General features: G+C 35.0%; 1 protein-coding gene and 2 pseudogenes across 1 annotated transcript; 1 reads left to right on the top strand and 2 right to left on the bottom strand.

Annotated features, from left to right (window-relative positions):
- The first annotated feature begins 1,775 nt into the window (after positions 1 to 1,775).
- Positions 1,776 to 3,007, top strand: LOC148199731 (protection of telomeres protein 1b-like; annotated as a pseudogene).
- LOC148199730 (protection of telomeres protein 1b-like) lies at positions 2,927 to 4,159 on the bottom strand (annotated as a pseudogene).
- Positions 4,160 to 6,711: 2,552 nt separating this feature from the next.
- Positions 6,712 to 12,869, bottom strand: LOC124823004 (AT hook motif DNA-binding family protein). Its single transcript, XM_088113477.1, has 6 exons — positions 12,547 to 12,869; positions 12,033 to 12,443; positions 9,982 to 10,049; positions 9,238 to 9,369; positions 7,870 to 8,031; positions 6,712 to 7,411 (listed from the first exon to the last, which is right to left on the bottom strand). The coding sequence occupies exons 2-6, from the start codon at positions 12,382 to 12,384 to the stop codon at positions 7,115 to 7,117; spliced, it is 1,011 nt and encodes a 336-aa protein (XP_087969603.1). The 5' UTR covers positions 12,385 to 12,443; positions 12,547 to 12,869; the 3' UTR covers positions 6,712 to 7,114.
- Positions 12,870 to 13,079: the final 210 nt, after the last annotated feature.

The following is a 13,079-nucleotide window of genomic DNA, read 5'->3' as shown; positions in this document are numbered from 1 at the left end:
CGCACTAGCCACTAGCCAACAAGTTACCTCTATTTTTCTTTCTGGTAATTGGGATTAAGCATTGCAGAAAGGTTCATCCTAAAGCTCAAGAAATGGAACTAAATTGCTGGTATGCAAAAATCATGGCTTCTGAAAAATTCATGATGTATTGCTGTGGCTAAAATAGGCTACAAAAAAGTTTATATTTTTAGCTTTGTTTTTTGCACTTTATGCCAATTTAATTGAAATGATTTTTGCACTTTATTTTCTCACAGCATTGTAGTCACAGCACTTCATGTAGGAATCGATTAGTGTTGTGTAAGATCCACACATGGAAGAGTTTCTGATATAGTAGTAATTGAATCAGTCCTTCGATAAAATGAAGAAGTTAAAGTCTCTAGATTTCTGAAAAGTTATATGCAAATATCTTTTTCTCAAATTCACAGAACAAAAATTCTTGCACTTTATTTGTTGCTTGTATAAAGAATATGAGACATCTAAATTCAGTGATGACTCTAAGTTTTTAGATTAAGGGACGTGTTATTTTGGAGCCTATTTAAGAAATTAAGACAACTTTTTAATTATGTCTTTTATTAAAAAAGTTAAGGCTTAAAACAAAAGACCACTTAATTATTTAATAAACGTAAATAATATAATAGGATATAGTTCTTGGGCTAATTTGTTTTTATTGTAATGTGTTGGAATTATTTGTTTTATTTAAATATTTAGATATATTGGTTTATGTAAAAACTTAGTCTATTAACCTATTAAAAACATGTTTATTATACTATTTTTTAACACGGTAACATTTTGAATAAGCTCTAAAGCCATTCAACAAGCTGAGATCTTAAAAATATTTAATATTTAATTTTTAATACTTCTGTTTTGGTTATATTTTTTTCTCTCTAATTTGCTCGTCCATTACAAAATGATTATTAAATGTACATTTTTTTCATGGTAATAATGGTTTAACTAATGTTGATGTTGACATGGCCATTGGGTGGACGCCACCTGAGCATTGGTAATACTTAATTTGGTTGATACCTTTCTCACTTGTTTTTTTTTTTTTTCATTTATCAATTTTAAAAGATATCATATAATTTAAAAATATTATGTTAATGTATTGTAAAGAAGTTATTTTTTTAATGAATTCATGATTATTTATTATACGAGGATAAAACACTTAAACTAAATAGATTTTAAAAATACTTCGTAAGGTGTTCTATTCTTGTCTTATTCTAACACGAGCAACTAGTGATGCTAATTACACCAGATTATTCGGTCATCACACAACTATATTATTATAACTCAATTCTATAAGATTTAATTAAGTTTAAAACTTACTTCTTAACATTGTCATACACTATAAAGTTTACGTACAATTTAAAATTTACTTCTTAACATTGTCTTGTAGCTTCCACTCTCTCTGCCTCACAATGCACTTGTTATGTGGTTGTTGGTAACTATAAAAAGAAACAAAGGCTAAGGTCAAAGGACCAAACTAAAATTCAGTCACTCCTCAAACAACATTATTTTTGTCTTCCTTTTATGTTGTATACATATTTAAAAAAAACATTTTATCATTAACTGAGGTGACAACAATATGACAAACTTTTTATTAAAGGTCCCTTTCACATAAGTAATGTATAAGAGCTTAAGGAGAAGACAACAAAGGCAAAACAATGAGATTACATTGAAGTAAATGCTAAAATGCAATTTCCTCTATCACAAGGGTTAAAAAGTGAACTTCAAGCTTAACTCAACCCCACAAAATCGGCATGTAGATTATGTTTGCACCCATTTACATATTTTAAAATGACATTATCTCTAGTCAATGTAGAACTTCTAACACATCCTTCTCACGCCAAGATATATACATCTCGAACGTGAGACAAGAGATTATTAAGTGGTTCGATAGTATGTGGAACAATATACCCAAAAAATAACAAATATCGCTAGCATAGACTCTAATCTGGCCCTGATACCAAGTTAAAAGTGGACTTTAAACCTAACTCAACCCCACAAATGCGACCATGACCTTAAGATACTCCAAGTAATATATTCAGCTTCCTACTCAACTTTTCAACGTCAAGATTGCCATAAAGAAGGGTCATCATATCCTCTTCAATTACATAAGCATGGATTTTAGCAGTTGAATCCTCTAGTTTTAGATGCATTTCATATTTCCCAGTAAAAGATTAGAGATTTTCAGCTTCGCATGGCATTGCTGCTACCACCCGAACAACACACTTGAATATAGTCGTCACCTGAGAATAATTGATGACACAAATCACGATTTCAACATGGATGTGAGTGTATTTGCTAGAAATACTAAAAGTCTTCCTCTTGTAGCTACTGTTGGATATATAATTCAACTTTGCCTTGTGTTGGTAAAACATTCACTGGAGAAGTAAATGTTATTTCCATAAAGAATACTTTTTCATTTTCTTTATATAAAGGCAAAGATGATGATGATTTTGATCTTTATTAAGTTTCTTCTAATTTTCTACCTAGAGAAGAAGACAAGATGCTTATAGATAAGCTGAAAAGTTGGTAAATTTTTCAGCTTCGTGAAGATTCCAATAAATTTCCTATGTTTAAAGAAATCAAGGAAGAAACTTTCACTAATTTGGCATGCAAGATCCTTCACCATAATTAGGCGGCATAAGATGAATGATCGATCTTTGTTTGGGATGGTACTAATTTTGAACCAAATGTCATATGCTCAAATCTAGAAGATGAACTTAAGCATTCACTTCCTTTACAACTGAAACTTTTACATTTGCCAAGAGAGATTTTATGTACTTTGTCAACCGTGTGATCTATACTTAGAATAATTTTTGAAAAAGGTGTTCAAAAGAGTCATTTCCACCTTCTAAGCATTGGTAAATGGGTCAAAATTATTAATTTGCGTCTTAAGTTATATGTTGGGCTGTGACATGGTGATTTTATCGTTCAACCAAAGCTTTGATATATACCAAACAAAGATCAGCTCATTATGGAACGCCAAAAGTGGCTGATGAGACCTTGCTTTAATGAATGTCCTCACTCATTCAGGGGTGATATTAAAGACAGTCTCTCATGAATCAACCTTTGACATTCCATAATGATCAGATCTTCGTTTGATATATTATCGAAACTTTGTTTGAACATCAAAAACATCATCCCACAGTCCAACACTTAACTTAAGACGCAAATTAGTAACTTTGACCCATTTACCAATTCTTAGAAGGTGGAAATGACTCTTCTGAACACCTTTTTCAATAATTATTCCAAGGATAGATCCCACAGTTGGCAAAGTACATAAAATCTCTCTTGGCAAAGGAAAATATTCTAGTTGTAAAGGATGTGGATGCTTAAATTCATCTTCTAGATTTGAACATATGGCATTTGATTGGGTATTAGTACCATCCAAAGCAAAGATCAACCATTCATCATTTGCAGCCTAACTATAGTGAAGGATCTTGCATGCCAAATTAGTGAAAGTTTCGTCCTTGATTTCTTTAAACATTGGAAATTTCCTTAAATCTTCTCGATGTTGAAAGTTGACCATCTATTTTCTTAACGTATCTATAAGCCTCTCTAGGTATCGGGAAACACATAAGGCGAGTGGTTAATGTTGCCATGGAGGGGACCTTATGACTGGTCAGAAGTTGATCTCTGAGATGATCAAAATCGGGATGTAGGGCACGAAGGATGAACACCATGTAAAATTTGTCTAGTTTCATTTTGATATCCTCTAATGGGTCCGCTTCCAAAAACATCCTGAGTTCTTCGACAAAAGATTGGGCTTCATCCATGAAGGAGACCATATCACGGTCTGCCATTTTAAGAGATGCAAACTTGTTTGCATTGTCATAAAGACATTGAATATCGTTGGCATAAATGCTTTAAGCTTTCTTCTAAAAAGAGTGACAAGTTTTGAAAGTTCTCAGAGATATAAGAAGTTTGGGTTCCACTGATTGTCATAACAGGGCAACAACTGGAAATCTACTTGTTTCCACTGATCAACTTTTTCAGTAGGCACATGGCTTCCATCTCGCTCAAGGTGATCATAATGCCATTGGGTAAGGAACCACATTTCAACAACAGCAGACCATGACAGATAATTTTTTCCATATAGCTTCTCGGAGGTAATTGATGGACTTCCGGAGAAGGAAAGAGTACTGTCAGACGCCATCTCTAAAGAAGACGAATCTTACCAGCGAGGAACAAGAAAACCTTAAAGGTTTAGACGAACAGAACCATTGACGGTGGCTGGTGGCGGACGGTGGCCGACGACGGCCAGAGACTGATGGTGGCGGTCAACGATGACGGTGGTAGTCGGCGGCGGACGGTGGTGGGCGACAGCAAAATACGACGCCGGACAGATGCTACAAGACAGAAACCAGAGCAGGATCGCCCGCTTTGATACCCACTTCAGAATTAAACTGTAAAATAATTCTTGAGGGCTTAATTGATCCCTCTCATAATCTTCTATTTGTAAAAATAAATTGATACAAAAATACATGATAAATAAGGTAACCCTAGACACAATATAATCATGATAAATAGGGTAACTCTAGACACAATATAATCATGATAAATAAGGTAACTCTAGACACAATATAATTATGATAAATAGGGTAAATATTCTAACACTCCCCCTCAAGCTCGAGCATACAAATTGTATGTATAAAGCTTGAAATAAATAAACTCACTCCAACAAAATGAACTTGTCTCGAATTTCCAGACAATAGACATGGTAACTTTGGCTTCGAACAAGATGCACATATGCTTTAGACCATCGAGAGAGAATGTCTATAAACCAAATTGAAGTCACAAACCAACATATAACCAAAAAGACACCTCATAAGCTTATGGAGAATAATATTGAACAACCACGAAACTTCAAGTAGCACCATGAACCTTCAAGTAGGATGACTTTGACAAAGTTGATTTCCATCAAAAGTGGATAACGAGTGGTAGATAACGACAAACTGCAAAGACTGGATTTCCATCAAGTATGGATGGGGCTTGCAGTAGCTAAAAGCGACAAACTACAAGGATTAAATTGTCATCACTAACTGATGGGACCTGGAGTGCTGAAACAAACTATAGTGTCAAAACTTCCATCATTGATTGATGGGGTTTGTAGTGGTTGAAACATACTGCAGGGACTAAATTGTCATCATTGACTGATGGGGCCTGTAGTGGTTGAAAGCGACAAACTACAGGTACTAAATTGTCATCATTGATTGATGGGATTTGTACTGGCTGAAACATACTCCCTCTCACGGCAAACAACAAAAATGATGACGCGCTGATGACAAATCATGAAGGTGGAAGATCATAATGGTCTCCATAATGCATCAAAGCATCCAAAAACAAATCTAACAAGGGGATGGTGAAATTGTTTGACTAAGATTCTTAATTTTGCCAGAAATTGACTCCCCCATGTTATGAGCAACCTTCAACCTAATGATTTTAGTGTTGAAACTCCTTGGTGTTAGCTAGACTTGTAAATAAATGATACAAGTCATCAAGAACATCACACTGCTACAATACGCAAAGCTAAACAAATATTATGAAAGGAGGCTAAGAAACAATGCTGAAACAGAGGTATAATGACGCAGTGTGATTCCAACACCGAAAAGGTGGCATGTGACAAACACACGCCAAAAGCTTATCGGAGAGAAGTCGCACGCTTAACCATGAAGTTCTTATGGGTTAGGCTACCCGGGTGTCACATGCCCACCAGCTTCCGCTTGGTTTGTCCTCGAACCACACCGTACTGGGAGAGGCTAGGCTCTGATACCACTTGTAACGCCTCGACAACTTACAAGGAATATTGACTACCCCCACACATCAACACGAGGCTTTCCTCGCACACTTTTCAGGAAAACTTCCCAGAAGGTCACCCATCCCTAAATTACTCCAGGCTAAGCACGCTTAATCATGAAGTTCTTGTGAGTTAGGCTACCGAAAAGCAAATGCATTTTGGTGATATGAGTAGTCAAATCAATGCCTTTAAGCTATCCTTCAACTGTATAGTCTCATACCTATACAGTCTCTAAATCCCTCTCATTCCGATGTATGTTTGATTCATTCATGTGTTCCTTCCACTGAAAGCCTGCCAGGAGCCGCTCTTTGTTTGTGCCCATTGCACTTCGTGTCTCTTGCACCGGCGATCACTCCCCGCCCTCATCAATGCCCGGGTGTCACAGACAACTCCTCACTATGGCAAAACAGTGTTAGGTGGACAATGACAAATGGCACCAGACAACGACAAACGATGCCAGACAATTGCGGACAACAACTAAGATTTGAAAACTAGACAAAAATCATAATAGAACTGTTCATTGGGGTATTTCAGAAAAGATGAAATTTTTAAGGTCACCGATGGCCGCAACCACTAGCCACCAGCGGCAACAAAGATAGAGTAGGAAGAGACTCAAAGACCCTGCTCTAATACCAAATTGGAAAGCCAGTTTTGTGAAATTGAGTTAGGCTTAAACCCACTTTCTAATAACACTAAAGGATTAAACTACTAGAATCCATGCTTATATAATTAAAGAAAATGTGGTGACCATTTTTATGGTAATCCTCGAGTTGAAAATTTGAGTAGGAAGCTCAATAGGTTACTTAGAGTGTCTAAAGGTAATGGTTGCATTTGTGAGATTAAGTTAGGCTTAAAATTCACTTCTTAATTTCGTATCAAAGTAAGTTAAATCTCAAGGAGAAAGCAAAAAATGCAAAACAAAGATATTACATTGAAGTAAATGCTAAAATGTAATTTCCTCCTTCACAACAAATAATATCGTTAGATTACAATTTAGAAAGCACACGCATGCACTCATTTCAAACAATCTAATGAAATCTAAAAGAACGTGGCACAACATATATCCTACATCTATCGGCTAAAACTATGAGAAAAAGCAATATCAGTTATGCGTCATGAGAACAGAACCATGAAAGCCTAACAAACAGATTTTCTATGACTATGTGAAGAATTTCATAAGTCAACCAACCTTGATTTCTCATCCCACACTAAGACTTTTGTGGAGTTAATTGTCAGCATCAGTCAAGCACGAGTGAGTCTACATGGGATTTGATTTGACTCTTGAGAGCACCAAATACTTGGAAAGGAATATGTTTAGCTAGCAACTTCAGCATCTGCATAGCTCGTGTTAGGCTCTTCTTCTTCTTCTTCAGGGAAAGGAGCCTCATCATCAGAAGGTTGTCCATTGCCAAAGATGCTGTCCATTTGAAAAGCTGCTGGTGTCAAGATTGGCTTTGCTCCACCAAGATCAATTCTTATATCATCTGCAGAAGTAGGGCTCACATGTATAGGGCTGGCATGTATAGGTGCAGTCATTGGAACATGCTCCACCCTTGGCTTTTTCGGTTTCTGTTCCAGCTGGTGACCAGGAACAAAACTAGCCACAACAACCTGATGCAGAAGATAGCAAGACAAGTGTTGAGAAAACTATATCTCATATATGTAGTTTAGTTCTTTTCATTGCATGATTTTTCTTTCAGGGATTGGTAGAAGATAGCATAAAGAAAGTCCATCATAACTCTTTGTTGGGTCTAGCCTACAATGTTTGTGACGAGAGTGATTTGGACAGACATCATTTAGACTGATATAGTCTTTTTTTATGTTTCATTTCTATATACTTTGAACTAATAAAAAGTCACTGCTGTGATTAAGGTAATTATCATAAAAATCAACAAAGTTATCATATTTGACAATTTTTTATTAGATGACTATGTAAAAACTTCTTATTGTGTCATGCGCAGTCTGTTTACACTTATTTCATATTTAATAAACCCTGGTAAACAAACTTATAAGGTTATTTCTTCATCATTTTTAAATTCTCAAATATCCTCTTCTTCAGCAGAAATTACCTGCACAGGACCGGCAGCTACCAGCAAACCGGCCAGTCCACCCCCCATTACTCGACCATCTGGACCGGCCAAGGAGATGCTCATTCCACCAGATCTGCTCTTTGTAAACCCATTCTCAGTTGGCATATATGAACCAGTCAAGGAAAGAATTTCAAAGCGCCCCTAGAAGCACCAAATATGTTCCAGCAAATTATTAAGTATTTACCCAGTACTTAACCAAGTACAACAAAAAGAAAGAAACAGTAGCAACACGCTTTTGGACATTCTCTTCCAAACACTGGCCTGGATAAAATCTCATGCTAGACTCAAAATCACTTGGGTCCACAATTAGTGGAATCAATTTGGGATTTTTAATCAGTGTAAATGAGTGTTAATGGCATTTTTCAATATATAATAGTGTATCAAAGACAAGTGAAGTTAAACTGAATTACAATAAGAAAAATGAAGACTTCATCATAGCCAGATCAAATTTCAGATTACCTATATGAACCAAGTCTTATCTGTGAAAATAAGTCTGTTTGGACAAGATTCTTTATAAGTACTTCTAAGAGAGAAAATAAAATAAAAAATGAAATGAGTTTTCTATAAAAATGTATAAATATTCTATATGAAAGAAGTCTAATAAATTAGTGTATGCATAAACTTTCTTTTCTCTCTCGTCTATTTTATTGCTTTGCTCGTAACAATTTTAACTAGTGGAGAAGCTAATTTCACCTTTTTTTCCTCATTTTTCTCCCTTAGAAATGATTATGAAAAAGTTTGTCCGAATAGGTCCAAAATAGTTATTCTTCTAATGAATTTTTGCATGCAGGAAGACGTGAATGGTCATAAAGAACAGAACAAGTTATAAGACAAATTTATATTATGCCAAAACAAGGGGCAAACATGGAAAGTGTGAAAAACTAAGCAGCATTAAAGATACTGTATACTATTAAAGAAGAACAATAGGGTGATTTTCATTGTCAGTATTGAACCAAAAATTTACAAATATAAGAAACAAAACAAGCATGCTTAGATCTAGAATTTGTGGATAAGAAGCAACATTTTACCAATTCTTCTATGTGTCTGAATCAAAGGCTTAACGCATAATAATCAACTTTAATATCATTATTAACTGATAACATTTTAGTGAAGTAACAACATCTGCTGATACAAATATTGCAAGAAACCAAATCATACGACGAAGCCAAATATTAGGATGGATTCTTTGCCAATTGCCAAAATCAAATTTAACAACACATGATTTACTAACCCCCACCTCCCTCTGCAAATAAACTGACATTGGATATTTAAACTTAAAACCCTTTAGAGATGTGGCTGCATATGACTCAAGAACATTAGGGTATTATATATTAGCACTGAACTAACCTCATATGTTAAAGTACCACCAGAAGAAGTTGGTTGGCGTAGTGTAACATTTGAAATTGTGCCATTTGCAGACAGAATGCAAATAGCTTGATATCCTTGTTGAGAGAAGGACATAATCTTCATAGTAACATCCTGAAACAGGGCACAAGAACTCTCACAAATACATTCACAAATAAGCTTACTTCCTTCTTTCTCCTCCTCCAAACTAAAATGGATTTCAAAAAGGCTAATTTCATACTTTCTTCAGTTTCTAAGAACCACTAATTCCTATGTTAGTTCCCACGGTAGCATATAATCACAACCTTGAGTTGGTAAAGCATTAACTTGAATCCTTGTTAACATATTGTTCATACCCAGCTCAACTCTAGTTACGCCATCTTGGAACACTCAACCCCTTGTTGTTTCAAATAAGTTTCTACAAATAAAATTAAGTAACCAAGCAGTAATATGGTTAAATTATTTATTGTTTCACATAATATTAATATGATATCCTACCCATACACGCATAATCAAACAAATATCTTTATGTATTTAATTATATACACAGATATCATTTTATTAAAGCATTGAAGAGAGTGAAACTGCACCAATTGAAGAAAGAAAAACATTATATGGTAAAAGGAAATAAGAATTTTAAGTGGTAAGATGCTATAACATTTAAAAGAAATTTATGGAATTTCAACACAGACAAATATAATCTGACTATTTTCAAAAGATAAACTTTAGAGGAAATGAACAGAATACCTCGCCAGCATTTACTATAAGGATGTGAGGTGTGAAATTGGCACCAACTGAGTATGCAATTTGATCACCTATAAAATAAATATGTAGCAAGATTAATGGGTACACAAAAGAGAATGTAAAGCTCAATGCGGAAGCTACTGTTCACACAAAAAATCCACTTTGATTTCATTATGTAAAAGCAAATAGAATAAAAAAGGGTCAGAGATAGTTTATTAGATTGTCTTTCAATCTGACATCATATATGTCCAGGAAAATAAGCTATATTGACCAATAGATAGTTTTCAAAAGAATACAACAATGAAAGATGTTTTAACATTGAAAGTTGCATTCCTCTGAATCATACCCTAAGTTACCTATGTGTTTGTGAAAGGATCAATTATAAAGTAGAAAAAGTCTAAATATTCATGCAATTTAAAAACTAATTGACATTTCATAACAGCACTTTGTTTTTATCGACAATGTGCTACTTATGTAAATATCTATCAATATGTTACATACTTACAAATGTCCAACACATTTGATCTAGCTTTTGGGAAGCTACAAGAGGTTCCAAAAGCTAAAACTAGCATGATATGCATTATCATCATGATAAACTTATGTGGACGATGTCGGAATGACAGTAAACAGAGGTTGATGGTGACAAACTTATGTGGACAACTCCTCGTAATGGAAAAATAGTGCCAAGTGGACAACGACAAACGACGCCAGGCAACGACAAACGACACCAGACAACGGCAAACAGTGCCAGATGATTGCGGACAGCAACTAGGGTTTGGAGACTAGATAGAAACCAGAACATGATTGCTCATTGAGGTATTTAAGAAAATATGAAATTTTTAAGGCCGCCGGTGGCGGCGCTGGCCACCGGCGGCAACAAAGACAGAGTAGGAAGAGACTTAGACAACCTGCTCTGATACCAACATGAGATTGAAACTGTAAAATAATTCTTAAGGGCTTAATTGATCCCTCTCATAATCTTCTATTTATAAAAATAAATTGATACAAGAATACATGATAAATAGGGTAACTCTAGACACAATATAATCATGACAAATAGGGTAACTCTAGACACAATATAAACATGATAATTAGGGTAAATAGAACATTCAGAGGCCCACAGCTAAGTCTAAAAATAAGTTATGAACCTGGAATATCTCCAGATATAAAATTAAGCTTGTTAAATCCGGAGCTAAATATTAAAATGTTTATGTAGCATATGCATGGACTACATATTAAATATAACATTCACATCGATTCTATGTACAACCTCTTAATGATTTGTGGAAACGTATCGTATACAATTGAGACTTACTATATTTGAATTATAACCATCAATTTATGCAGCCACCAATAACATGTTGATTGGAAAAATTAATCTTAAAACGTGCTACAACGTTTTCCAGCCTACTGTCCTATATCCACTACCATTGTTTCAAAGATGCAACTTCAAGAATCATCGGTCATATTATTAAATTTTAGGTTCCTATTTTGCAACATGTCATGGTCCAAAGTCCAAACCAGTAGTATATAGGCTATAGACCATTGCAAGCCTTGTCAAATCAGCTAAGTATTGGACTAAACCTATTGAATATACTGGTGTGGTGCCCTTCAGTTATTCCAACTCAGTTTCTGTGGTCGGATTATGCCACCTTCCCCTCGTAAAGAAAAAAGAAGAATCATATGCTGCCTTAGCTGAAAACTGACTTCACTTCACTTTGACCACAAAATATCCCCTTCTACCACCACACATCTTCAATTCCAGATCTAAAGGGAATCTAATACAAGGGTCCACTTGTACCACCATATACAAAATCCACTTCAAAGACATTAATAAAATTCATGAAACAAAAACAAGCATTGAAAACCAAACTTAAATCAACTACAACTCAAAAAATATAAATCCATTTTACATAGTAAATAACAACCCTACTAAATATGAAAGGGGAAAATAAGAATATACTGCTAATGCAACAGTAAAACATAAAAACAAAGAGTAACTATTATAAGATTAAACTCTAAAAATGTACGAATCAATGAGCAATACTTTTTACCTTGTCCTGCACCTTGACCTTCAACTTCATAAAACTTAAAAGACTTCTTGATTGATTCAACTGGCTTTCCTCTGCCCTTTTTCCAGACTGAGAAGTCTCCGGTCAATGGAATCGACGATGATATCGGCATCGGCGACAGCGCCACATTGCCGTCCGGTCCATATTTCCTAGGCCGGCCCCTCTTCTTCTTCCCTTCTGTACTACCGGAAGTAATCACCGGAGCACTCACCGGTGCCGGCGAATCCCCCGTGGGCCCAGAAAACTGCACGGATCTTAGTGCCACGTGGAAGCTCTGGGGGGGCTCGACAACCTTAACAGCCTGCCCAGAACTAAAAATCTCTTTTTCCTCCATTTTTTTTTCGAATCAAAGAAAAACAAAGACACCCCAAAACCTTAAAACACGCTTAAACCCTATCCATTGAAGATTCAAGGAATTACAAATTCAAAAAAAAGGAAAAATGAATTTTTTTCAACTCAAAGAAGACAAATGTACTTGAATGCAGAACAAACGTACCCAAAAACAGTACACTGACGTTTGAGCACAGAAAAAGTTGCAATCGCACATAAAAACTTCAAAAATAGAAACTTCTGTCTGAAATGACGAAACCCAGAAGCATAATTTTGAACGGTTGAGGTTGAACACCGAGAAAGACGCGATACTGTGGCTCAAATCTCCACCATTGCAGAGAGCGGTAAAAGCTTCAAAAAATAGCAAATTTTTTTAAAAATAAATTCTACAATTACAGAGAAAATAACAAATCTAGTTTACAAATCCGCCAGAGTGATGTCTGAAATTAGGGTTTTGCAGGAAAAGGAGGAGTAAATAAATAAAGTTGAAAATGGGAAAATATAATAAAATGTAAAATGATAAAGTAATAAAGTAATTAAATAACTGGGAATTTAATTAATAATTAATATTTTAATTGCAAAATTCAAAGTATGAATTTTGGTTAAGAAATTGGTTCACGTCCGTCTTGGAAATTTAATAAAGGTAATTTAATAAATGACTGGGAATACAGATACTTATCAATTTGAATGCATAAAAAA

Source organism: Vigna umbellata, chromosome 4 (assembly GCF_029865625.1).
Source record: "Vigna umbellata cultivar VRB3 chromosome 4, Vumbellata_1.0, whole genome shotgun sequence".
NCBI lineage: Eukaryota > Viridiplantae > Streptophyta > Magnoliopsida > Fabales > Fabaceae > Vigna > Vigna umbellata.
Note: the sequence above shows the minus strand (reverse complement) of the source record. Positions and strands in the feature narration are given on the sequence as shown.

What these genes read in the sequence shown, in the direction of transcription:
- LOC124823004 (XM_088113477.1), bottom strand. Translation starts at nt 12,384, where the DNA reads ATGGAGGAAAAAGAGATTTTTAGTTCTGGGCAGGCTGTTAAGGTTGTC. An exon ending in AGGTCAAGGTGCAGGACAAG is followed by an intron (nt 10,050 to 12,032) that starts GTAAAAAGTATT and finishes TTTATTTTATAG; the next exon opens with GTGATCAAATTGCATACTCA. An exon ending in GTGGTACTTTAACATATGAG is followed by an intron (nt 8,032 to 9,237) that starts GTTAGTTCAGTG and finishes TGGTGCTTCTAG; the next exon opens with GGGCGCTTTGAAATTCTTTC.